The sequence below is a fragment of the Aythya fuligula genome, chromosome 3 (genome assembly GCF_009819795.1).
Source record: "Aythya fuligula isolate bAytFul2 chromosome 3, bAytFul2.pri, whole genome shotgun sequence".
Lineage (NCBI taxonomy): Eukaryota > Metazoa > Chordata > Aves > Anseriformes > Anatidae > Aythya > Aythya fuligula.
Window position 1 is genome coordinate 46,831,472 of NC_045561.1, and position 27,954 is coordinate 46,859,425.

The window sequence follows — 27,954 nt, forward strand, 5'->3', positions numbered from 1 at the left end:
GTCTAGCACTGTCTGTACGAGAGAGTACTAAAGAAAACAGAGCAGTGCTAATTTGAGTTTCATATGCAACACTGCATGGAATTTAGCTAAATTGCTGGAAAGGCTCTTCAAGGCACAACCTAAAATAAAGTGACAACAGCTGTGCTAAAAGTAGAACTACATAAAAGGAGGTTGACCAAAGCTGAAAGAAAAATGTCATAAAGGATGAACTAAAAATGAATTAGTGAAAGTGGAATCTCACTCTGAGTAACAATACCATTGTGCAAAAAAACACAAGGTCCTCCTCCCCAGTAAAGAACATTGTTTGAAACTGACAGGAGGAAAATATCAATCAATCTCAAACCAGCCAGGAGACAGCAGCAGAACAGAAAGCACCACTGATGTAGCTCCGTGTGGTGTTTTCAAGTAGAATTGAAGAATTACATGAACAACTCTATTAAAATGCTCTATACAATTCTGGTACAAAACAATACGGAAGATACGGAAGGGTATTTGTGTAAAAATACAAGGAAAAAATAAGGAGGCTGGCTTGAAAAAAAATGAACAGGGGAGGATTGCTCATTGCCATACACTGATAAACTGTCGCCAGTGTGAGTTTAAAGAGCAACATCTGCTATAAAATTATACAGATTTGAACTGTCCACGGGTTAAGTTTATCAATGAAAAAATACTCTGAATGTGATTCCGGAACAACCCACTGTTATGAGTAACAGCATGGGGGAAAAATACACTGAAAATGGTCACGTTCTGGTTTAGCAGTATATGATGAACAGCTTGGGAAAGGAATTCCTTGCACGGTCTTTAGATTACACCAATACAGACAGGTTGCACACCAAGAAGAAAATAATTCTGCATCAAACTGTTTTGACCTACTCTTATCATATGTAAGCTTACGTTACCGAACACCTTTTTATTTTAAACACCGGTGTTAAAATGCATTCATTAAAAGCACTATATATGCTAATAGGTAAAGTTTTACCTTACTGCAAATTATAGTTAATTATACAAGCAGAACAGAAGTATATGAGAAGTATAACAAGTGAAAAGTGTTAGTATTGTTATGGCAGGACTAAATACTAACCAAGATACTGAAAGAATGAAAAAATGCTTGTATTTATGCTAGGTAGTATATAAAGAAACTAGTACTACTAAGAAAAGTCTCTGAGTTCCCCTATTACAACTGTTGAACAACTTCAATTTCACATTGAAGTGATTAAGATAACCAGTCAGCTTTGAAATGCTGCTCATTTTTCATCAAACTAAGGTGGGGGGGGGGGAGGGGGGAAGAAGTGTGCTTGTGTTCACTGCAAATGCATACACCTGAATAATCTCCTACAAGACAAATATACCTATGTAAACACGGCTCTCCAGGGAACTGAAACCTGGCAACAAGCTAACTAAATCTTACATGAACCGAGGCCTAACTTCAAGGTTAAAAAAACAAATAAAAATAGGCCAATGTTTGCAATTGTCATTTTTACTAAACCTGAGTACTTTTCCAGACTCAAACATGAGTTGAAACGAAGAGACATATGAGTATACTAATCTTACTGTTATCCATCCTTTTGTCCTGTGCATTAGTTCAGCCATCTGACTCGACACAATACCAGCAGGCAGGAAATCAGCAAGGCAACTAACTTTTTCTAACCGTGCACAGCCAGCAAACCTTTGATGAAGAGAATCAACTACCACTAACGCATCAACCTACAACAAAGTGGAAAACACAAAAATTGCTACTGAAGTTTCTCTTACTGCACTGAAACTTACTAGTATTCGCTCTATAAAAATATTATAAAAATATTTTTATTCCACATAGCAAATGGAATGTTCAACACAAACCACAGTTGGGTATATCAAAACATACCCCATCTTTTAAAATTTGATTCAAAAAAAAGTGAAACTCGACTACAAGGGAAACCTCCATTAAGAGCAGCATTTTTTAATACTATGACAAGTTCCCATACCATAGGTACAGAGAGATTCACAATCTTTCTGCTCCTTTTTTGTGATCAACAGATGCTCCTCGCTTTTGAAAAACTCCATTACCTGCTCTATTATTATTAGCTGGATTCTCCATTCAATACACTGAACCACACTCACTGCCTTCAATCATAAAAGAGCTTTCATTAATAATGAGGCTACACATGGCTTGACTACTCTGTGAACAGTAATAAGCATTTGGTTAGTGATATTACTTTTAATTCCATATTACTATTCAGAATAAAGTAGACTAGACTGCACCTACTGAGAATCCTTTTTTTCTGCCTTATGTACAGTACCTGATTGGCATGCAACACCAGGCCCGCATTAGGCAGATGAGCAAACTGAAATCCAGCCTTAGTAGATAAGACAGCCTCAATCCAAGCCCCCCTCTGTACTTTGGCCAGTACAGGTCAGAACTACCCTGATGATATTTCCATGAAGTGCACCACGTCACAGCTGCTTCGTGTCCTTTGCCACAAGATTCTAGGTGGTGCAGTCACGTGCAGCTACGTAGGCTGTCACAACAGCAATCAGCTAAAACAGAGCTGAACAAAACCCGCAATCTTTCCTCGAAGGCATTAACTGCATTCTCTCCGGAAAAAGTGAAGAATATTTCTTGACAATTGACCATTGACCTTTTAGAGTAATTTATCTATCCTGAAACCTATGACAATATTCTCATATAATCCTGATTCAAAAAAAAAAAAATAGAAAAAATGCCATCAGTTTATTGAAATCATTCTTCAGAATTCAAAACCACAATTGTTACTGTTAACCAGGGAAAATTATTTTAATTACCAGATATTTAAGCCTTGCCTTAAGACATACATCAGTAAGATACAGTCTTCAAGAATAAGCACAATTCTTCTTTCCATATCAATAAACATACACTACCTTGGTCTATAGTTTGCCTCTTAAGTTAATATTCCCTTGTATCCCCAAGAGGTATTTTCTGAAGAATATGAAAGGATCACTTTTCTGGGAAGCAGACCTTTATCAACAATCTCATGAAGCACCATAAAAAAATTAAGAAGAATGCTTGCAAATTATTATTACTTTTTCCATTAATATACTCAAGACAAATAATACACATCCCAAGCTTGACAATTTGTTAAAAAGTTCAGCGTACGTTTACTTCTGAAGTTGAAAACTGCAAATGCTTACAGCATGCTTTGGTATGCTTTACCTAAAAAAGCCATATATGACAACAAAGCAATTAAGGGTACGAGAGCATGTTCAACATGCATTCAGACCCTTTATGAAATAAAACTTTTCTACATGAAGAATTTTGTTGTTTTGGCTGGTTTTTGTTTTTACAGAAAGTTTACTTTGAGACAGCAAGCTCTTGCACAATATGCACACACAGCATAACAAACACTTGGTTAAGCAATGCATTTTGGATAACTGACAAGTTTTCAGGTAATTGTGACTATTATTCATGAAGCAAAAGCATGATCATTCTTCTTTTTCCTTACTCACTTGATTTCCTTAATAACCCCTTAATAATCTCATCATTGTTCTACAAGTCACTTGTAAGAGTCGCACAAATCCAATAGCATGGTGGTAGGATACCACTTCTTTCACAAAAAGAGGTCTCGTCCTTACTCTCAACTACTTTTGTTTGTTTTTCTCCAGAGAACCCCTCTCTGATCCCAGTATCAGAAACATTACTCCTCACGTGAGGTAAAAAAGAGCATGCCTGGAAGACCTCATGTGTGCATCTTAGAGATCAGTTTTACTACTGCAAAACAACTGTGCTCCTATCTGGCAACTCGCTAAATTCAACCAGTCAGCTAGCTAGCATCTTTAGATTCAAAGGCTTCTGCCACATGGAATAAGGTATTAACTGACAGGAGCAGAAGATACTGTCCAGCAGCAGAAAAGGAATGAGACAATTTGCCTCTGGGTTTCACAGATATTTCCTGACAGCAAAGACATTGCAAGACTCCAAAACTTTGGGTTTACTCCAGGATCTGGAATGCAGTTTCCTCTCAGACATATACTGTTGCCTGTTTATCTCCTCTCTAACCCCCTCCTACCCTCTAAACATCTTATTTTTCCACATTCAAGTCTCTTCTTTCCTCATTCCTTCACTTTTCCAGGAAGTTCTTGTTCCCACCCAACTTTCCCTTACACCTCCACCAGGCTCTTTGTAGAACAGCATCTTCCTGACTTTTTCTGTAAAACAAAAATCAGAAGATGGTCTTAAAGCAGGCATTTCAGAAGAAAACAAAGCAACTGCACCTAACAAGTGAGACTGCTCTCTTGAGTCCGTTCCCCAGATGCAGAGGAATTGACAGCCTTCTCAGGTGAGTCAAGCACGTGCAACCATGACACGACAGCTCACTGCTAGAAACTGGATGGAGGTGCTGCATGCCTTCAACAGGACAGACTTCTTGGACGTTTCAGTGCCCAGACACACTTACATGAACCAATCTGTTTCATTCAACTCCAGGCAGATTTCTAAAACAAAATTATTAAAGCACTTATATTAACCTATTAGACCAAATTAAAAAAAAAAGTTACTTGCATTTTTTGTTTTAAAATACTGAGACTTTTCCCTTTTTCATCCTTTAATTTTTTGTTACTGTTTTAATTGAAGCTTTCTTCTGTATAGTTCAGCCTAAGCCACACACTTGGCATGAGAAGTTTTTAGGGAACTCCGCAAAGTTGGATACAACACACAAGGTCATTTCATGAGATATATTATGCAATCTTAATCACAAGTCGCATCAAGAGCTACTTAAAAGCATGTATAGTAAGACTTCTGCCATACTGCTTAGCTTATTGTACAGTACATTCCCAGCCCCCACAACATTTAGTTTAGAAAAAGCAACCTAAACAGGTAGATGAGGGGAAAAGGCTATGACAGTGTGGCATATTTCAGAGGTCACACTGCAGCTTTGACTGAAGTTACCCAATTCACGTGCTCATAAGAAACATACCAGCATTTTTTCCAGATTACTGAAATAAGATTTCAATTTGCACATTAAAAATAGTACAGTCACTGGTATCATACAGAAGTACTTTTCTTTTTCAGTGTGACAGTATTCAGTACCAAATACTACACTGAAAGATAGTATCACATTTGCTAGCTTTCTCATAAAAGTCGTCACAACCTGAACTTTGTTTCATGGTTTGTCTCATGCAATTCAGAGAAATAAACTAAGAAGAAAGCTGCCACCACCACGCTAGGATGCAGCCAACTCTTAGTATGGGCATCAAAATGGCACCAAGATGAGGCCTCAAATATGCACCAACTTACACTACCAATTCCAGCTTTAATTGTCCAAAACAGTGCTCTGCCTGCACAGACGAACCACTGCACATTAAACCACAGTCATGTACAACTACTAATAGCATATAGCCGAGACTACATTACCAGAAGTGAAATAAAATTTTAACACCTACTATGTTGAATGGAAATAGGCAAGTTTAATTTTCTTACCCCATTTAATATTCAAGACTTGTTTTTATAAGCTTTGAGTACAAAAGCAGTTAAGATCTGAAATAGCCTTTCAGGTTTATATTCTCTGCTAGTCTCCCTCTCTTCCCCTTTAACTCTTCTTTTTCATCACCTGTTCCCACGTACTGGCTGCAGGGAGAAACAATTCTCTTTTGAAATCATCTTTGAAGGATAAAGAAAAAAGCATAGGCAAATAGTCAATCCCATCCTGCCACTAGACCTGCAGAGCATCTGATAAGAGCTTGACTGCTTTCAATTACACCAGGGGGGAAGGAGAAGAAAAAAATACACAGAAAAACTCCAGAGAACTGATGAGTAGAAGAGAGGGTTTGGGGTCCTCTCTCCATTACTGATATTCTAAAAAACTCATTAACCAGACCAGCACACCATAAGATGTTCTTGAAAGTCCCAACAAGCACTCTAGGTCAAACTTACAGAGCTCCATACTGCGCAGCAAGGAACTAGAAATACAACCAGTAACACAAGTTATAATTACCATTCAAAAAAGCCTGGATGCATGATGAATACATTTGAGCCTGCCAGGAAATGCTTACGTAAATTCTCTTAAGCTTTCCTCATTAATGTCATGAGTACTGAATGAAAAGAACTAAGCTGGCATATTTTTTTGAGCTTTGAAAGTCAACCTTTGCCAGGGCTCCTCTAAAAAAAATTTTAAAAATCCAAATAAAACCACAGTGAACTGAAAAGTTCTTCAATTGTAGCTGTGTACCCTGAATAGGAACACCAGACTGGAAGGTCTGCACCCCATCTATGTAAGTGGCTGGGATGACCTCCAACTCCTCAAGGAGAAAATTCAAGAAAGCATTTTTGGGAACCACCTCTGTTTCCCACGATGTATCCCTTTTAGGTCAGTCATGAAATGATAGAGAAGCATGGAGATATTGCTCATTACATGATAAAAGAGGAAAAAACTCTTCAGTTATCTGGACACCTCTTGAGAATTTCCAATACCAGGAAGAGATCCTAAATACATGTTCAGTTGCTGCCAGTATAGAAGCACATTCTGCGGCAAGATCAACAGAGCCCAATGTGATCAAGCAATAGATTTCTAATATTTACTAAGACTTTAGAAAATTATTTCATGATTGTGAATCATATAGATTGCGTTTGAGAAACTTGATAACATTTCTTTTTTTTGTTTTCCTGGATGTTAATAAACTGAGTTTCACCTACTTACAGTAGCAGCAATCAGTATAAGTTGGAAGTAAACCATTTCCCATCTCCTTCCCTCAATCTTCCATTCTTGCAAGAAAAATAACCAAAAGGCAAATCTAATTCCACAGATTCACACACAGCCACTTCAATGTTTTAGTTCATTCCCTGACTTAAGTAAACAATACTAAATAAACAAGCTCTTCTTTCTGAAAGAATTTACTGCTAACACAGCTTTCATGTTTGGTTAAGAACATAAAAGAAGTTTAAGACTTTTTAATGTTCTGTTGAGCTGTTTAAAAAAATGCATTTTTTTTTTCTTACTTTAAATTCTTCATTTCTCAGAATAGAATACTTCTTAAAAACTAACATTTTGGTACAGAAACTGATTCTCAGATCAATTCCTAAACTAGAGAACGATTAGAGGCCCTATTTCAAAGTATATGTATTTACTGCAGACAAACTGAAAACGGAGCTTTACAAATTCAGTCAACAGAGCAGAACAGAAGCTGAACTATGAATGAAAGGTTAAGGTTGCAGTGAACAATGCTTTGGAAAGTTATGAAATATTAGAATAGATTGTGACTCTTTGGGAGCACTGGAACCCAGAATGTAGCAGACTAAATTCAATGCTACATGCAAAGTAAATTGCATGAAACAAATGATGAGCTCTCAGACATTATATTAAGGTTGAACAGTACCAACTCAGAAAAAAACAGTGCACATCATTCTGAGCAGCATAGCAGGCATTAAAAAATTGGTGAATTTTTAAGAAAAGTCCAGAAGAAATCAGAAGCTGGGACTACCAAAAGAGCATTACTCCAAAAAGTCAGCATTGCCATACCCATTCTCCTTTCTTTGAAGGAGCACGCTGCTGCTGAAAAAATGCAGGCATCACCATCATTCTCCCTACTCACAGCTACGTAGCTGCGTAACATCGCACCAGCTCTGTGTTAGGGAGCCAATTCAGCTCACTAATCGAGCAGAGGACTATTCCTGTGTTTTCTCTGTTTACTTGATTCACTTTCTTTCACATTAATGAGCTGAAACAGGCCATGGAAGAATCCACTGAATGCCAGAATCAGCAGGAAGGAAATAATGGGGACAACTTCCCCAACAAGAGCCTCCTTTTGGCATCACCAGGCTACTACACCAAAACTGTAACTTCTCATCAAGGCTTTCCAGTCATTTTTACCCAGCAAACAAGTCCTATGGTTATTTTTTAGTAAACAGATTGTTCAATCTCTCTTTCTGGTAACATACACATTCTGGTTTCAACTCTAAAATCGTATTCAGTTTTCCCCAATGGAATGGGCACCTTTGAATGCTTGCAAGTCGGAAGACAAGAAAAAGCATAGGACCCCAAATAAAATCTACCAGCTAACTCTGAATATCTGTAAACATCAGAAATTATTTACCAGGAGGGAAGTAAGAATTCTGAGGAAATCTTGGTCCCACTTCCGATAATTCCTCAAAAACGAGTAAATGCATTCATTAGAATCTCCTGCTGTCTCGGAAGATTAGCTCAACTTCATATAAATTCTATAGAGAAGTTACGGGTTATAAATCCTATTACCTATTTCTCAAGCAGTTTAGGCCATGATTTTCCTGGGACATCAGATTTCAAAATAAAAATAATCCAAAATGGTGAAACACATTTAAGGACTTGTCAACCATTCATTTTATCTTGCCTTAAGTTTCTACCTGAAGCAGAGGAATATGGGCAAACCAGTCATTAACTTCAGAAATGGTGAAGGGCAGACATCTGACAACCATCAGTAATTAGGCTGAACTGCCTTCCCCACACAATTGTTCAATAATCCTAATGCCTACTAGTAATAAAGGGTACTACCTCTTAGAAAGCTTTCAATTTAAAAACAAACAAAACAAACAAACAAAAAAAAAAATACTATGTCTACTATGTTGCTGTTTTTTGATTTTGTTGATTTTCTAGAGGGCAGAACAAAGTTAGATTGGGGACGAGAAAGGAGAAGACCCTGTATAACAGAACTCAGGCAACGTTTTACTTTTAGGAATATGGGAAAACTTTGTGGGGGTTGGTGAAGGCTTTCTGGACTACTTATTCACAACTGAGGATTACCACTTTGTCAGCATATTTAGGGAACATATAACCAAGAGAATCATTCAGACCATGCTTCTGATCTTTCTGATTTCAATTAAGAGGAGAAACTGAATTAATGAAATCTTTGAAAATACATTTACCAGATTCTTCTAAATTCCACACCTGAGGTTTTAATGTTAAATGTTCCGATTCTCTTCACCATAAAGACTGAAAAACTCCAAAGCTATTAATTCTTAATTCTGCTTAAAAGATGGTCACTTCTCAAAGCACTCAAAAGAGCTGTTCAAAAGCACTGCAGTGAAAAGGCTCAGGTGCTCAAAGTACCTATTTCTAAATGAATCTATTTGCAGTTCCTTCTCTGTACCGATGATATCTACATCATCTTTCATTAAGTTCCCCAATCAAAAAAGTCAAAACATTCCTTAATATAGTACTTTCCATAAATAGGAATTTTATTTGTAAATTCAGTTCCAAATTACCATATACGAAGAACATCAATACTGAGTACTACTAAAAACTAAAGAGTCAGAAAAAAAGTGTCAAATGACACTAGAGCTAAATCTGATATACATGTATATGGCGAAGTTGATAAGTTCCGTTCATTATTCACATTAGGTCCTACTTTATAACAGGAGCAAGTTTCAAGAAAATAAGGGAATAGGTTTTTCCAAAAGCCTTAACATGTAAAGTTTAAGCAACAAGGTCATTCTTTTAACAAACTGTATCTAGTTCTTAAATAAAGGAAGACTGAAGCATCATCCATCTGAACTAAACAGGCCAAGCAAAATACCCTGCAATTCCTATGTTCTCCTCAATGTCGAAATGGGTGGATAAATTTAAAGCCTGCTCTCTCAGGAGTTGCTTTATAGGCAATTTTCTCCCAGTATCAAGGTCTGCAATTTCCATTTGGCTGCCAGTTTGCGATTAAATTCATCACCTTTATTATAAAAATGTGCTGCACTCCACGGCCTGCTGCACAAGAATCGTAAGGAAGACATTTTTCACTGCTAACAGCAGCATCGTTCTGAGGCAGCCATCACATCCATTCAGACATTAGCGTCTCCAACGCAATGCAAGGACCTATCGCTCACATGAAAAAGCTCTAACCACGGGTATACCTCAAAGAAAGTTCTTCACAGGTGGTACCTTTAGTTCAACTTTTTCAATAAAACCACCATTACATCCTATTATAAGTGTTTTTAGAAGTCAGTAGTTTACAAACAAATATCTTGGCATTAAACTTGTCTACTTCCATCAATCAAAATATTTCTGAAAGCAAAATCAGTCCCTCATACTGACTACACCTTCACAGACATCTTGCATTCCTTTTTTAAAAAATACGACACCAGAAATTTTGAGACAACTTCATGAATTTTATTGAACACGCTACACAACTCTTCTAACGTACATTTTCTTTTCATATTAAGGGGCTCTTTCCCTATGACTCTTTTTTTGATTTAAAATTTCTACTGATGTTTCCCCATGCAAATTCATATACTTTTTCTTCTCAGTTTTTGGGCAGGCCTAGAAAGCAGTCAAAGAAAATACTGAATCTTGCTCTCTCTTCTGACTGGAGCAATAGGAGCTAATGCAATTCAAACCAACTACACAATGTGTTTTAATGTCCTTTTTCCCCAAAGAATTAAAACAAACGCCCTGTCTTCATTTTGCTTCTTTTCATACAATGCTGCTACCTGAGGTAAATAGCACAAATTATACAAGTTGTACTTAAAAGCAAAAATCTACTACCGGAAACACAGACTGGGAACTCTGTTATTTCGAAGCAGCAAAATGATAGCTATCAACATGAATATGAGCTAAAAGCCACATGCCAAATCTTTATGAAGCGTGGCAGTTAAATTCTTATTGCTTTGTGCTTCATGGGATGCAAAACTTTAAATTACACTAAAGCGATGAAGACAATATGAAGTCAGAAGAAAAATTTAATCTCTTAGTATTCTTGTAAAAAAAGGACAAGAACGTAATTATAGCATGTCAAATAATTAACTGTACCAGGCAAACTGAGAGGTAATCAACTTGTATTAAGAGGTGAGCAGACTATAAGCACTACGCACAGTATGACTTAATTTCCCATGTTAGCTTATTTAACTACTACCCAGCTGTACAACCAATGCTGCATCTCAAAAGACGCGTTTCTCTCACACTGCTTTTCAAAAACTTTTTGCTATCAGAAAAGCAACTTGTACCTAGTAAAAACTACTGCATCTCAGCAGCCAGCCTCTCCTGTGATGTCATCTCAACTCACTTCACTCAGCGACCGCGTAAGCGAAGGTATCGATACTGGAAATACTGATGCTGCTCTGGTCAATTCTAACACGCCTTTTTGAGACATAACTGCTACACCATAAATCTCTGGTCTTAAGAACTTAAAAAAAAATGAAGGCACATATCAGAAATTATTAAATCTTGCATGATCAAGATGTTGTACACCAAATCAATGGCACTCCCATTTCATTTCATGTGACACATTTAGACTTCAATGACTAACAATACTGACGTATTACATGGCATTAGCATCAGTGCAGATTAGAGACATAACCTGAGAAACTATTCCATAAACGTGAATTCCAAAAACCAAAGTTAACCAAAGGCTCTTTAGCCTATAAGAGTATAAAATTAAATTTAAATTTCAAGGAGAACTGCTAAACATTTGTTAATATTGTAGAATAATATTGGAAAGTTTCTCTTGGTAGAAAAAAAGGCATCTTGTCACACTAATTAATTGCTTTCTACTGCAATGCAGCACAAAAAGCTGATTTCAACTTAACTTTATTGAATACAATAGCTTGGTATTTGCTAGCTGAAGTCCTGATTACTTCACAGCCCAGCGCATTTAACAATTGGCACACCAACTTCCGGGACCTCTGGATGAAATTATCAGCTAGATAAGATAATGCAACATCAGTGTTTACCTCTTGCCACTACAGCAAAAGCTGAGATTGAAGCTTTTCTAACGGTAACTATGAGGAGTGAACAACTACTGCTTTGTCAGTATATACAGAATTAACCAAAATACGGTGTATTACAAGAGAAATTTAAATTTAAAAGGTGGCATTTCTAAGCTGCATGAAATTATTCTTCATTCAATACCAGAACATTTCAGCAGAAGTACAGCCCACCAACACCAGAGTAAGAACAGCGAATATTGCTGCATTAAAACCTGCTGGATACGTGGGGTCTGCAGAGGACTCCCCCTCCCCTTCCCCCCAGAAGCTTTACAGCTATACCAATCCCCTGTATACTTTTTAATTATACCAGAAATAAAACGACCCCTAATCCTACTAGATCTCATCCCCACAGACAACGTTCACAGCAGAGTAACCTCCCCGGTGCTGATGGAGGGATGCCGCCTCCCTACTGCAGGAGGAGGGGGAGGACAGCGCGAGTACATGCGCAGCCTAGGAACAGGCAGAGAGCATTAACACAAAACTAATATTTATTTTACCCGTCTGGTAGCCAAGATCTCTACCACCTACAGAATTAAAATGCTGACGGTACTCTTAAAGAGAAAACTACCACATAAAAACTTAAGTGACAAATTCCGGTTAGGTTAAGAACAGCCTCTTTTAGGAACAAACAAACAAGTGGGAAGATTGCAAACCACCATACAAGTTAAGCATTCAGTAATTAAACCAAATGCTAGCTGTAAATCACATGTAATTTTCCAAACATGATTTTATAACCTTCAAATGCAACGCAGATCTGAATTACAGTAGTTCCAATTATTTCCTAGATCCACCAGAAAGAACCTTATGAATTAAGACTACACACTCAGTGTCAATTTAAAGAATGGATTGATTATGTAGGCAAGATCCATACATGGACCAACACATATTAAACATAATGCAAGAGGTATTTGACAACTCCTTTATGTTTTGTTCCAGCTGATTAATCACTAGAGCCAAACAGCAAGTCTTGTCAGCTTGCAGAACTCTCCCATCAGGGGAAAAGAAGTTTGGAAGAAAAGTCTCCTGAAATATTTACAGCTACAAGTACCTGAACATCTGGAATTTCCTTTAATATCCCTGTTTACGAATGACATCAGTGTGACTATTTTAATGGAATTATAATTGAAAGCTACAGATGCCCTTAAATACAGCCTCGTACTGGCAGTACTCTATAATACCAGACCAAACAGAATTTGGTACTCTACGTCTCCTATACCCACTCCTGGCAAGTAACACCTGCAAAAACATGCATTTTCAAGTTCCATTACCACAAACCAGACTCTATCTCACTACAGGTTTGAAAATATAACTAGATTCTCCACATATCATCCACAGCAACCTACTCCCATTCTGTAAATACGTAATAGCAGTAAGTCCTAAGAAAGAATAAATGCAGATAGGCAAAAAAAAGCTCCACTGTACATAATGGTGAATGCCAGTTGCTTTCATGACCTCCTTAGAGTTTCTTGTTTCATAATTTTACTTCCGCCCACAAACAAGGACAATTGCTATAATGAAAATTCCTTTAAGTCAGTGGTCTTCAACCTTTTCCATTTACAGACCAACAAAAAGTTCCGAGATGAGGTGAAGGCTCAGTGCAGCCAATTTAAATCTCCTAACAACAGACTTCCTTCTTCTTTGTTATCTTCCACAACTCTTTCTATGCAGTGGGTCTGCAAGCCATAGATTGAAAAAACACCATCCTGGTAACTCACGTTGCTTTTCACATAGCTCCATTCACTTCGCAAAAGAAAAAGATGCTGTCTACTTCGGAGGAAACGTGATCCTGGAGGTCTCATATCAAACAGTATTTTCATGCAACAGCAGGATATAAACCTTTAAGAGTTAGGTCTAGAGAAAAAAAACTTTTGATGTTACCTTTCGTGTAGGAGACTGCAGAGTTTCGCAGATGATACTATAATATGAAATATATCTGCTTTGTAATTCTTTGCTATGTCAGAAAAGGTTAGGTACAGGAGTGAGAAGAGTAGCTTGGCGTGAAAAAACAAGAGGAAAAATACCACAGATTATGTTGGAAAAACCATCAGTACTCATAAAGGAACCTTGAATAGATTGTAAAAACATTAACTTCACTCAAAAATACCTCCATTTTTACTATCCTATGCAAGGGCTCTGCCAGACAGATGACCTGCAACAAGCTGCTGCCTCACACTGCTGCTGGAGAATCTCAGGAAAACTAACTGGAAACTGACTGACTGGTCTAGCTCCATTCCTGACAGTAAACAAACTAGAAGTAAACTATGGAGAGAGCTCACTAAATTGACTTAATAAAGTTAATGAAGTCATTAATGTTCAACCTGCAGTATTTTAAACTACTTAATGTCAAAACACTGCCAGGAGACACAGCACTTCAATGGCTTATGCATAAGAAACACATCTTATGTGTTGGGGTTTTGTTTTCTAAAGAAAAAAAAAGATAAAAGCTACAAGACAAGACATTTTAAAAGATCAGTTCCCCCACCCCTATACAAGATCTCCAAATACCTGAACTATTGAAGAACCACATGACAAGCGACTTCAGATGCTTGTCACTACGACAGCCACTGATACCTTTATATCTCAGAGCTATCTTACTTTCCTAAATCTTGACAGCAAAACAGAACATAATCTCATAATATTTGAAGGCTAACTTAAACTGTTACTCTCTTCTTGCAAACTGGGAACGTTTTCTGAGCAAGAAGACATTTCAGTTCAAAACACCACTACAAGAAGGTATTTTGATGTCTGTTTCTTTCACATAATGACTTCACAGTTTCAACATCAATGTATAATACATTTTTTGTAGCTACTTACACGGTGACATGCTTAAAAATTGTACTATGTCATTAATGCTATTTTTCTGTGATACCAGTGCTGATAGGTGCATAGTATTTGTATCCTTATTTATGGCACCATGTTGCACCAATTTGCTTAACAGCCTGGAAATTATCCTTGTTTCATTGCTAGCTATATTCACTCCTTCACCTTCCAAATAATAAAAAGAAAAACAAACAAAAAACCTGTTAATAACAGTTCACGTTGCCTTTCAGCTACATGCATTGTGTACCATGAGGAAATACTAATCCCTCTAAATATGCTAGGAAAAAAGTCTTTACATGTTAGCAATTTATCAGCATTTTGCCTCAGTATATAGAATTTAATAACAGCATGCAATAAATGTTTGAAGAAATACAGAAGTTAACACAGCATCTTCCTGTTTATTCTGGAGCACAGTTATGAACAAACACTTGAAGATTTCAGCAGCAACACTGCTTTACCCAGACGAGAAAAACGTACCACAGATCTAGTTTGATCTGTACAGCAATTTATACTCCAACACTATCATTATACCATACCATTATGGCTACTGTACATACTGACTGAAATGCTTGTCTTCACTGATTTCTGTACTGAATTCTGCTGAAGACTGAGAAACCCTGTACATAGAAAACAACCTACAGTAACTACTCAGAAGAAAATCCATATGAACAGCCCCTCACAAACTAAAGAACTTAGGCATTATTACTTGAAACAGTTCTCTACATATCAAGTGTTCAACAACTTGATACAAGTCATAAAAAGCAATTCTAGCACAAACCACACTGAATAGAATTAGAGACTGTGCACATGAGGAAAACTACTTAGTTTTGCTACCGCATTGATACGAACAAAAAAAGTTAATTGTGTTTCTCACTTAACCTCCTCAGATTCACAACTATTCCCTTTATCCTGCAAAAAAGTAATGACATTTTAAAATGAAAGTAACCGGAGTTGTAAGAGTTGTAAGAAAGCTGAGTGCAAAACTTCAAGCAAAATTAAGTTCAAAATAAACCAAGTTTACTTCAAATTTAATTATTGATTTTTTTTTTTGGTTGCCAAATAACATTGCTGTGATTGCAAACATCAAGGGAAGTTCAGAAGTCTGTCTTGAAAACAATTCATTTATCAGTCCCAAAGATTGATGTAAATGTTTTTCATCAAGTATAATCCAGTTGTCCATCTGCCATTTTAAGGCGTCAAATTTAGCAACCGTCTTGAGCTGTACAAGGGACGGTTTCTTTTCCACTCAGCCAAGCAAGGGAGCGCCGCTCCTCCTCGCTCAATTATCCAGCACACACCTAAATACCAACTGCCACCCCTCAAAATGCCAGCAGTAGCTGCGGTGGCTATCTACCGCGGCATCCATTTCTCCCCAATTCATCATCGTCAGCTTTCTTGCTGACACTCTTCTGAGCTGCCTCGCTGATGAATTGCTCTGCTATTCATCCCATGTTAATCTGAGGCTGACGCAAGAGTAGCTTTTTGAAGACACTTAACAGTATTAAAACTCGGCACTACCAAGCGCCCTCGGTGTGCATTAAACCTCCCATTTGGAACCAACAAGTTTCCTCATGAATAGCTAAGAATAAAACAGAGTCACTAAATCAACAGGCACTAGGTTTATGTACCCCGTTACCTATAGACAGGGCTTCCTTGGAAGCTACCCGCAATTTTTTAAAAACTGAAAGTACTTTGATCTGTATGGATTTTAACCGCAGTAAAGCCTCTATTAAGTTGATATATGGAGGATTTTTTCCCTCCAGCTCCTCAAATGATCATCAAGTGTTTCCTAAATGTCACAGGTCTCAAAAAAAAAAAAAAAAAAAAAGTTCTTTGCATTCCATAAGCTTAATAGGCCTATTTCAAGAAAGCCAGTTGTCCATTTCTCAGTTTCTTCCACGGCAGGTTTGAATTTTAGATGTTTTTTTTCCAGATATTTTTCCCCCCAAGAGGATTATGTTAGCCTTGTCATAAAAAGAAAAAATCATTCACAGAGAACGAACATGAGAACACCATGAACTCCAAAACCCAAGATTCAAGTCTGCGTAAACACATTATCACAACAGCTAAATACACTTCTCTCTAAAAGCAGCAGCAGTCGCTAATTTTATAGCTATGAGACACTGAAATATCATTCTTGCTCTCTGGATGTTTTACTATATATAGAATCGGTCGGTCTTCTTGATGCAACCTTGGTCAGAATTCATTTCTAAGACCTACAATATCATCTGTGCCCTGATGTTGCTTAACTAATGAATAGGCTTGAACAGAAAGTTGTCAGAGCTATGTGAAAAGTGGGAACAAAAAGAATCCACATAAAGAGTCTCATTCACTCCAGGCTGATTCAGAGGCAGTATCAGATTTCCATAAAAGCTTGAAGTAATTTAAAGAAATAGCAATTGCCTTGTAAACTCACTGGATATGAGCCTCTGTGACTATATTTATCTTTATGATATGATACTTAAGCAATTAAATAACTGCCAGCAACTTGCCTCCACCATCACCTCGCACGCGCCGTTCCCTCCCTGCAGACAGCCTTCAGAGCAGGAACACCGTCCTTTGAACAGGACAGCTGGGCCTACGGCAGCATTTGGGCTTAAACTCACAAACCAACTACCACAGACTCTCGTCACATCGCATTTATGCAGTTAGTTTGGAAGCTGGTTGCAGGGAGAGGAAGAGAAGGCGACGGTTTGAGAGTTTCCTGAAAGGAGGTTGATGTTCGTTTTTGATGTATGGGTGCAGCTCATCCTTCAAAATGAGACTAACTGAAGGTAACTAAAAGCAGTACACGTAGATGAGCACCACTGCTGAAAAGCAAACAGCACAGGGTCACAGAAGTTTTCTTTGTGTCCTCCTCCTTCCCTCCTTTCCTGCAACAAAACCAGAGGTATTCCACAGCAAACAGAAGTGGATTTGGCTTGTTTGACACCTAAACATTGAAAATTACTCATTAACTTCTGACATAATTATACACAGGTTATTAGATTATACTGCATTAAGAATATTAATTGATCTGCTACCGCTTCGAAGTCTGATAAATAAATGGAAGCATTCAGTGACATCAGCTGAATGGTTTAGTGGAGTTGCCAATTAAACATATAAACCAGAACATTAAGTTTTTAGTAACACCTGTGCTGGATGAATCTGACACTTACTTTTTAAGATTTTAGGCATATCCTGTCTCCTAGGCACTAATGCAGAAAATACACCCTAATCAGGAAAGGACATTTCCACCAAGCAGAAGTTAGCGATTTCTAAAGCAGTTCTTTAATCTGAATTAAGCAATCAAAACAATAACGTTTGTTATTTCAATCGTCGAAGGATTTAAACAATTCAGCAAAGTCTGGCTTCCATCTAGTGTCAGCTAGCCTGAAAATAGTCATCTCCTTAAAACTCTGAATGGACCAGATACACAATCGGTTGACGTCCAATTAGGACTTTCTGACTTTAAAGTAAATGTTTAAACAAACGTACTTCTCTCCCCAAGCCTCTGCTCTCTATCTTCAGCCCTGAGCCACCCCAGCCATTGTGCCAACGCAACTATTCTGAGATCCCATATGGTGAGCTCAATCATAGCTCCAATCCCTCAGAAAAGCTAGCCAGCAACGTAGGAAAACAAACTCAAAAAGCCCTGACCAGTCCAGGGTAACAACTGACCTTTTAAGCCAGGCACCAATCCACCAGATAAGGGTGCACAATGCTGCGTTATCTTCCCCTGCCTCCCCTCCCACGTCAGCCGCCCTCCTGAAGCGTTACCCCTCAAAACCATCTCAGCGCAACTTCCCAGAGAAGCAACAAGGCTTTAATGTTCGTCAGGTTCGATTTTCTCCTTTTTGAATCCAGCCTTAAATAAAGTGTTAACATTTCCAAAGCTATATACCATTACAAGCATTAACTGTTCCCCTGTTAATACCCCCCAATGTCTGTCAGGCGTTATACAAATCGCTTCACGGCTTATTCCCTTTCCAAACTGCTATCTTGAGGATGCTTCCAGCCCATGCACTTCCTGCAGCACCGCAATGAAGTTACAAAGTATTGAAGCACTTCTGGGTACACCCTTGTGCTGGAAACACATAACCTCTTATCTAATCCCCTGCTGCAGGGAGTAAAAATAGGTGCAGCTGCAAAGCAGTCAGGAGTATTTGGGAAGGTGAATCATCACAAAAATCAGTTCTCGAATGAAAAGTATTTGAAGTAGTTATCAATTGTTGCTCGGTGTTTTAAAATTTGAGAATTAAAAAACCCACTCCCACACCTGCTTGCATAACCACGCTGATTGCCAGCACGAAGAGGTGCCCGTGAAACCAGCAGCATGCCTGTCAGTGCTCGGCCACGCAACTGCCTGGACAGAAGAGCTGTAACGTGCACCAGCTCCTTGCTCTCCTTGGACAAGTTTCTACTGGAAACACGAGTAATACCGTCAAGGGGCAAGCTCTGCTAACGAAGCTGGGTATTATTTCTCAAGGCCGTCCTGGTGGCTTTGCCCGTTCAAGTATCGATTGTTTCAAAAATCTAAGTTCTGCTACTGAAAAACTAACTCTGCTTGTATTAATATTTTCCAAGAAAACCAGCCAAAAAAATCCACGCAATCCCTAAAATTATTTTAACTGCCCTGCACATGGTGTCTCTGGGTATTTTCTCAAGTCAAAAGCAGAGAAAATAACATTGCTTCACTTTCAGCCACACCACTCTGCCTGGTCAGAGCAAAGGGATCTGATTCAGCCTACAGACATTACAGCTGTCTGTTTCGAAACCCAAGGAGCAGCTCCAGTGTGCCTTGCAGACCGAGATCCTGCTACAAAACCGCAGACATGTCTTGTACGGCGCTTCTACCGCCTGACCTAACCCATCCCATTAGGCACATCCAGGCTAAAAACACCGGCACCTTTACTGTTGTGACCAGCACCGTGTCACTGAAGTTGCAAGAAAATGTCAAAACCAGAAGAAAGTTTTCTTAATGTGCATTTTGATTAAAATCAACACAGAAAAATCCGGGCAACCTGCACGAGAAGTTGCAACTGGGGTTTTAATATTGCTGAGGGCCAGCAGGCGAGGGCATTTCGTTACCTCACCATGTCCCACACCCACAAGTCACCAGGCTGCGGCCCTGCTGTGGGGCCGGGGTGTCCCAGCAGCAGGGGCTGGGCACCCCAACAGCACCCATGGGTGCACGGCTGGGAGCTGCCACACACCTCCCTAAAGGACAGCGCTTGAAGGTTACAGGCACTGGTTACAGACAACGCCAGGGACTCACTTTCTAGCAAATTCTACAGAGCTCGGAGAGTTTCAGGCAGCATCCCATTCCTGATGTGTCATTATTTAGTGTACTCGGGGGAGGAAAGTTTCAATTTAAGGAGGACTGAAAGAGCCAAGCTGGTAAAAAGGAGTTACTGAGCTAGGGAAGGAGCTCTTCCTTTCATACCTGGCCTCCCCTCCACGCACACAGCATTCACCAAACGCCAGCTACATTTTTCTGGCTTGTGCGTTTCTCTTCTGACGCACATGAACCTAATTTTCATAATTAAGACATTCCAACTGCTTTTTTAAAGTGCTTTTCAGTTGTTTTCTTGCACTTTGCTGTAACATTAACCAACACATTTTCACTTTTTCTTTATGAGGTACGAAACAGACGTGTACCAGTCCCTAACCTAACCTGCACTCATCAGTTGTTTCTAACTGTGACAAGAGGAAGGCTTTTAATTACACAAGTTACTCTGGAAAATATCACCTACTATTTCAGATGAGGAAAGTACCAACTCAATTCCAACCTTAAGGAATGAGTAACAACAAACAAAAATGATGAAAAGAATTCATACAGGTTTCTCCTGTTTTAAAGGCAAAATAATCAGCAGCTCCTGAGCAGTACTCTAAGTCTACTGAGGTTTCTCTTTAAAAATAGCAATAATGCTTCTTTAATAATCTAGTAAGCAATGGTGAACAAACTGCTTGCAAAACACAAGCTTTAAAACAATTGCTTTTTTAAACTTCAAATTTTTATCAGTCAAAACAACATCCATCTTTTTAAGAAAAGTTGCACACCAGGTGACTGCAATTGTGTAAATGCTACAGATGCATCTCCAAAAATAACTTCAAAAAACTGTACTGAGGGGGACTGGGGGGGACAATAAGGGGGAATAAAAGCTCTTAACGTTTTTCCCAAGGAAAATTTATTTTTTTAGCTAAGTGTAATGCAAGCTTTGGTTTTGACATTGTAAGAGGCTGTCACAGAATGACAACAAAAAGAAAAAAAAAAAAAAAAAAAAAAAAAGAACAAAAAAAAACACGCCTTAGAACAACTCTTCTGAAGCTTTGGAAAAACAAGTTCTGGAAGTTTTATAAGCATGTTATGAGACGATCATAAATTTGAAAGTAAGATTTAAAGATGACTAAAGAACCAGATTCAAAAACCAATGTTGATAAGCAGCACAAAAAACAATACTTATCTCGTCTCATTCTTTTTTAGTACAACATTAACATTACGATTAAAAGTTTAGAAATCAGCCTGAGACTCTGGGCAAAAGCCTATTGTAAGGTTTTTATACCAACAATGCTCATCTCTTAACTTTGTGTTAAAGGTATGGTTTGTATGGAAGTAGTGTTTCTTTCCTTTTTTATTGAACAATTTGATACAAAGGAAAAAAAGTCATGCTAATGTACCCAGTGCCCCTTCTTCAAACCTGAAGCATCAGCAAAACCCTAGCTAAACACAGGCTGCATTTACATAATCACAAACAATACGGTCATGCACAAAAGTAACTAGATAACTTCCAGGGGAGAACTTATTTCCAACAGTCAAAGCCAGTTCTTCAGTCCTTACTCACGCAGACATTTTAGGTAAGACAACGAGGCTGACACGAAATCGCTGGGCTGTGAGAGCCCACATGTATTTTTCTCAGCAAGCAGAGCACCGAGAACTGAGAGCAGCATCCAAGAAAAAGTTATCCTCCTTAACCCCTACCTGGATGTTTTGTTGGAACTGGTATTTGAGAACAGGCTGCCTATCTGCCATTAAATCAGGTCCACCCCCAAGAGCTAGATGCACGGCTTAACTCGCGTTCAAAGGAAGGCAACTTTTGAGTCGCCTTCAGTGCGGGTCTGACAGGAGCGCAAAAGTTTTTGAGGTGCCATTTAAAGAGCCTTTATCAGGAATTCATTCTTTCTATGTCAAAGAATGATTTTGAATCTGTGATTTTTATGATTTTGAATCTGTGGCCCTGGCTTTTTTTTTTTTAAACGATCTGCGTCTGTCCCAACCAAGTACAACATTCTGACCACCCATAGGTTCAAGAAAACCAGGCACTTAAACATGAGAACTACACTACTTAGGTGTCATATCGTAATTTAGGCATATTTGTTCAAAGTCTGCTGAAAGAATAAAGCCAAAGTAACACACTAATTACAATAGGTCAGAATGCAATTAGAGTTCAAAACATCTAATTTATTTTTAAAAAATCAGTGTAAGAAAAAATGATACGATGGATTCGTTTTCCACAGTGGGGACCACTAATCTATATCAGTAGACAAAAAAAAATGTAAGGTAGAATCATTAAAGGTAGTATCTAAGAAGCTGAAGCACAAAAAAATCATGTCACACTTGATGGTGCAAACAATTACAGGAAATACAGCCTATTCCACATGCAGGAAAAGCCCTCTCTTCCCACAGGTTTGCACTAGTCTGATAAAAACAATCCAGCTTCCTAGTTATTATGATGTGCACTTTAAACATCCTTGTTAATCCACAAAAGCCTTATTTACACATAAGAAGTTGAAAGCACACATATGCAAAAATATCTGTAACCTAAACAGATCTGTGACTTTCACATTTTATTCTCAAGTAGTTCATTAAAAGTTTCCTCCGTGTACCTCTCACATTTAAGCCGATCTTCAAAACAAATGCTGTAAGGCAGAGACCATCTACTAAATTAAGCACGACGATTTTCAAAGATCAAACATTAGGATAGAGTTCAGAAAGGAAAACGTGTTTTGGGTAACACAGAGAGCACGGGAACCGGACAAGAATGAGATACGCTTTCTGAGGTCTAACCAGATTAGATGGAAAGTTCTTCTTTAAATTGCCGGGTCAGTTTCTATTCCTTGTTGCGTACAATTACAAGAAGTAATCAATGCAGAAGCCCATTTGATCTTTGTTTTTAATGAGGGCATGTAAGATAAGTAAATGAATAAATTCTAAAACTTCTCATTCCTGTAGAGAAACTACATTTGCCTGAATGCCTGGGGTTGTGACATTATTTCTTCAGTTAGACCAGTAGAAAATGGGATGCCAAGGCTCGCAGTCTGACAGTTATCTAGAAGTGTTACACTTCTCAAGCACAAGCTGAATCTCCAGGAAGATGGCTATACAGTGAGTGAAAAATAAAGGAAGACACCCAAAGGCACAAGACATTGAACAAGAAGCAGTAAAAACCAGACCGGGGGCGAGGGGAACGCGAGCACTAACTTTCTACACACATGCAACCAACGCACACAGACACCTGCCCCTAATACTGTGTGTTCTCATGAGCTCCATGATGAAAATATTAAATGTCACACTTCCACGTCAGTGCTCTGAGCCACGCTGGGGAACTCTCCTGGAGAATGTCAAGGCGGCATCGAGCTGAGGCTCCCCAACGCGGTGCCCCCCAGCAGCCAAGGTAGGTGTCTCGCAGAACAACAGCTGCTCGGACCCCTCGGTTGTTCATCCCTATCGACTATCCCACCTACATAACACGACCTGCATGCATCTGAGCGATACAAGCCCGTGCCAACAGAGAAATCCGCGCAAACCCACGGATATTTGTCGTTCCCTGCTGCCAGGCGAGTTCATTGCTCTGCTCCAGCTCGCGGCGGTGAGCGGGGGCCTCGTGTCTCAGAAAAAAATACCTGCCGCCCCCTAGCGCCCAAACCTCGCAGGCCTGGAGCAACTCAACAGATTTGCATGAAACATTTTTTTTTTTTTTTCTCAGCATTCCAAAAAGTTTTCTGCCTCCACAATGCTTCCACCCCACTGCCAACGTAAACAGGAAAAGCAAAGAAGCTTAAAGGGATAGCTGAATTCTTCCTGAGACTATTTAGGAACAGAGTTTTTTGGTTTCTTTTTCGAGAAGAGTGTGAAGAGCAGCTTCAACACAACCCTTAAACAACTTTTTCAGGAGTCTCCACAGCCCTCATTTTGGGATTCTAACACTTCACGGACCAGGCTTCCAGAGCTTTCGGTATTAAAAAAAGAATAATCTCAACAGATGCAAGGATTACAGACATTCCTCTTTCAGTGTCCTTTTTGTATGGGAAATGTTTTTCTCTCTTTTGTTCTGTGACAGAAAAAAAAGAAAAGTTTCGGGCCTCCTCTGGTCAAATATACAAAGCTGAAGAGATTGAGGAGATCAAAAATCCAACGTCAAGTCCCTGAAATATTTGTTTGGGGGGGGAAAAAAAAAAAAAAAAAAAGGTCTTCTCAGTCAACTTTCATCTTGATATTTACTATAATCCTAATTACTCTGCAGAGGTCATTTTCTATGGAGCCCAAGAACACAATTCCTAAGTTGTTTTACTTTTCACATCCATATTTGCTCAGCTATAGATTCACACCTACCAAAATTCTCAAAAAAAAAAAAAAAAAAAAGATTCTCACAAAAGGAAAAACAATCTCCCATTGTATCACTTCCCGGAGTCCGTTTTTCATAATTCTTCACCGCTTGGTCGCTTGGTTTGTTTTTTGTACTCCTCTATCACTTATTTCAGAAGGCAGCATTTTCTCGATATGCTATTTTTTTGTTGTTGTACTACAGCCACTATCTCTCTTTTACAGTCTTGGGAGAGGGCGGGGAGTCGCTCTACCAAATATAACCAGCTCTTCCATCTTCCGAGGTCAACAACTTCCCAAACTTCTTTTTACCGAGGAGGAGGAGGAGGAATATGTCTGCGGACGGGAGCCCTGACTCGAGATCTCGGATTCAGCCTGAGGACCTGGAGGAGTTGGGGCCGCACAAACACTTTCTGGCTTTGGTGTATGTTTTGCAAGGCTACCAGAGGTGGTTAAACACGTCTAACTCTCCAGAAAGCCTCACGTTTAAGGTGGGCAGAAAGGGGAAGGCTTCTAACAAAAAAAAGAAAGAGGCAAACTTGGGCTAAGTGCGCCCAAAGGCAGAGCCGTATTTCGCCACGGCAGGTCTGCCGGGAGGCCCTGCGGGACACGGGGCGAGCCCGCACGGCCCCCACCCCCCGGCCCCACAGCGCAGGGGCCTGGCCGGGGCCCGAGAGGCAGCGGCCGTCCCACGGAGCAGCCGGCCGGGGGAAGCTCCCGTACCCAGGGGGGGGATCCGATCCGATCCGCCGGCGGCCAGAGCCCAACTACAACTACTGCTCGGGGGGGTGGCGCTGGGGACGGGCCGGGGGGGAAGGGAAGGGAAGGAAAGAGAAGGGGGCCTGGGAGCCTTCCTCCTCCTCCTCCTCCTCCTCCTCCTCCCCCCCCCCCGTGCATTCCTCAGCGCCTCTCCTCGCTCCCTCCCTCCCCTCCACGCGGCGGGCAGCCTTCCCCGGGCGGGAGGCCGGAGAGAAAAAAAAATATATAAAAAAATAGAAATTAAAAAAAAAAATCATCGTCATCATAATAATAAATAAAAGGTGTTTTCGTCAAGGCACAGCCGCGGGCGGGCAGCGCCGCACTTCCCCTTTGTGCCGGGCTGGCAGCGAGCGGGGCGGCGGCGGGGGGCGCGGGGCGGCGGGGCCGGGCTTTACCTTCGTCCAGCAGCCGCTCGAGGTGGTTGAAGATCCCGCAGAAGTTGGGCAGGCTGCTCATCAGCTTCTTGTCGTTCATCAGCTGCATCAGGTAATCGGGGCTCGGCTTGGGCTTCTCCTTGGTTTCCATTTCCCCAACCATATTCCACGGCGCAGGGCGGGCGCCCGCAGCAGCTCCGCCGAGCGAGGCGGCGGCAGCGGCGGCGGCACCGGCACGGGGCGCCCGGCGGGGAGCGGGCGGGCCGGCAGCGAGCGCGGGGGAGGGGAGGGAGGGAGGGGAGGGGAGGGGGCGGGCAGGGGAGCTCCCGCGAGGAAGGAGGAGGAGGAGGAGGAGGAGGACGGCTCGGCGCCGGGGGCCGAGGCTCAGCCGCCGCCGCGAGGGGAGAGCCGAGAGAAAAAGAGGAAACTCGCAGGAGGGCAGCCCGCCGCCGGCTAAGCGCTGCTCCCCGGCCGCGGGGCCCCGCCGCCGCCCGCCGCCGCCTCCTCCCGCTGCTGCCGCCGCTCCGTGCGCCCTCGGCCGGCGCGGCCCGGGCTGCGTCCCCCCTCCGCCTCCTCCTCCTCCTCCTCCTCCTGCTGCTGCTGCCGCTCCGCCCGGCTCCGCTCCTCGGCGCTGCCCCCCGGCTCCGCGGCGGGGGAGGGCGGGCGGAGGGAGGGAGGGGACGAGCGGGGCGGGCTGCCGCGGCCGCCGCTTCCCAGGAGCAGCCGCCGGGGTCTCTCCGCTGCCGCCGCCGCCGGGCGAGTCCTCTTGGTCGTCGTCCTCCTCCTCCCCGCCCTCCCGCCGCCGCCGCCGCCTGTGGCTGGTGCGCGTCAGCCCCGCCGCCGCCTCCTCACTTCTCCCCAGTTCGCTCCCGAGTTCGCCTCAGTTCAGGCTGCGCTGGCAGCGGCGGCAGCGGGCGGGGAGCGGAGCGGAGCGGAGCGGAGGGGGGCGGGGCCACCGGGGGGTGGGCGTGGCCACCGCGGGGAGCGGGGGGGGTGGGCGTGGCCGCGGCGGCCGTTAGGCGGCGGCAGCGCCGCTTGGCGGAGCCAATCGTTGGGCTGCCGGGGCGGGAGCTGGGCTCCCCCTCGCGGCCACGCCCCCTTTCGGGGCCGCGCGCCCGCGCGCGCCCCTCTCCTAAACAAAGTCTCCGCGCGGCGGGGCGCGCTCCGCGGGGTCACGTGCGCGGCGCCCGGAGGGGAGGGGGGGTGTGGGGAGAGCCCCCGGCAGGCGCGCGTGCGCTCGGCGCTGTGTGTGTGGGGGGGGAGGAGGGAAAAAAAAAAAGCAGTGGGTGCGCCGCGCATGCGCCGCCGCCCTGTAACCCTTAAAGCGGCCGCGCGGCGCCAGCGGGAGCGGCGCGGGGCTCAGGTACCGCGGGGTGGTGGGGGGGGAGGCGGCCGTTTAACGGACACCGCGCGCGGGCGGTGCGGCCGTTGGGCCGCTGCTCGGGCTGTGGGGGTGAAGCCGCCCTCGGGGCGCTGGGATGGGATGGGGAGGCGGTGCCCGGAGGCGTTGGGGGCTCTCGGGCAGGCAGGGTGCGAGGCTGTGCCGGGTGCCGTCGAGCTCCGCTGGTCAGCGCGGAGCGTGGGGCACGAAGCGGCTGCGGTGCCTCGGATGGTTGCGTTCCTCCCGCTGCTGGCTGGATCCCTCTCGTAAACTCTTTATTTGGACGAGATAACGTGTTTAATTTCAGGGTTTGGTTTACGTAAGTAAAATTTAATGGTTTATGTGAGATAAGTCGTGTTTGCTGCATCCATCGCCTTTTTTTAAAACTACTCGGAAAAAGAATCAAAAAGCATACCAATGTTACAAACATGTTTATTTTTACATTATTATTTTTTTTTTTTACCATAGATTGTTATTCCCTCAATATAGCATGCCCAAAGCACGCTGCAGCATGGCTACAGATGATGAAGCAATGCCATTCCTATTTAATAACGATATTATATTTCCTCAATTCCTTTTCTTGTTTTAAAATGGTTATACACAAAAGCACACCTTCCATGCCTACCAAAACCATCATCTTTTTTTGTCATCAATCAGTCTGGAAGTTGTTGCATTTTTTGTAGCCTTTTATCGTCTTATTTTTGACCAGTGACTGAAAGCTCTTCTTAAACACGGAGAAAACATGTTACTGAGTCCTTCAATTTGATTAAGGACATCAGTCAGACAGCAGGCTTTCGTCTTAAAATTAGATGAACTTAGATAATGTCAGAATAATTGTTCTGGACTGCCAATTCTCACAGTAAAAATAGCATATGGAGACTTTTTTCAGCAGATTTGGTGCAGCTGTTCCCATACTGCTTCATTATAGCCTCCTGCACATAAAGTGCTTCCACTGCTTGGATATGAGCAGATAAAGCAAGCACACGATATAAGGTAAGAAAATACCAGCACAAGTCACTGTGCAGTAACTACCAATTGACCTACCAGCTAATGAGAACAGTGTAGCTTATGGTAAGCTATTTTGCATTTATGTACTGGAGAATAGGATGTTGGACACCAGCAGCACTGGCAATATTGCATTCATGCGTTGCAGTGCAGGATTCAAGCTCTGTTTTGCCATGTGTTAATCTGAATTGTTTACCTAGCCTGGAGATTACAAAAATTGAGGTAAAACGACGTGTTGAGGCTGCCTGTGTAATTAAGCATAAGCTACCTAGGAAAAAATCTCATCCTTCATTTTTCCACGGATACTTCAAGTCTGAACTTAAAGCACTGGAAAGATGCCACTGGAAAACCTGAATGC

General features: G+C 41.6%; 1 protein-coding gene across 13 annotated transcripts in view; it reads right to left on the reverse strand.

Annotated features, from left to right (window-relative positions):
* The window catches only part of QKI (QKI, KH domain containing RNA binding), a 160,520-nt gene extending 135,065 nt beyond the window's left edge, over positions 1-25,455 (reverse strand). For 2 of the 13 annotated variants that reach the window (XM_032184276.1, XM_032184274.1), the window contains exon 1: positions 23,286-23,504. In XM_032184276.1, the coding sequence (XP_032040167.1) occupies positions 23,286-23,463 (178 nt within the window). In that variant the 5' untranslated portion in view covers positions 23,464-23,504. Of the gene's footprint in view, positions 1-17,971; positions 18,087-23,285; positions 23,508-25,231 lie in introns of those variants that run through there. The other 11 variants (XM_032184284.1, XM_032184279.1, XM_032184282.1 and 8 more) reach the window with 10 other exon arrangements.
* Positions 25,456-27,954: the final 2,499 nt, after the last annotated feature.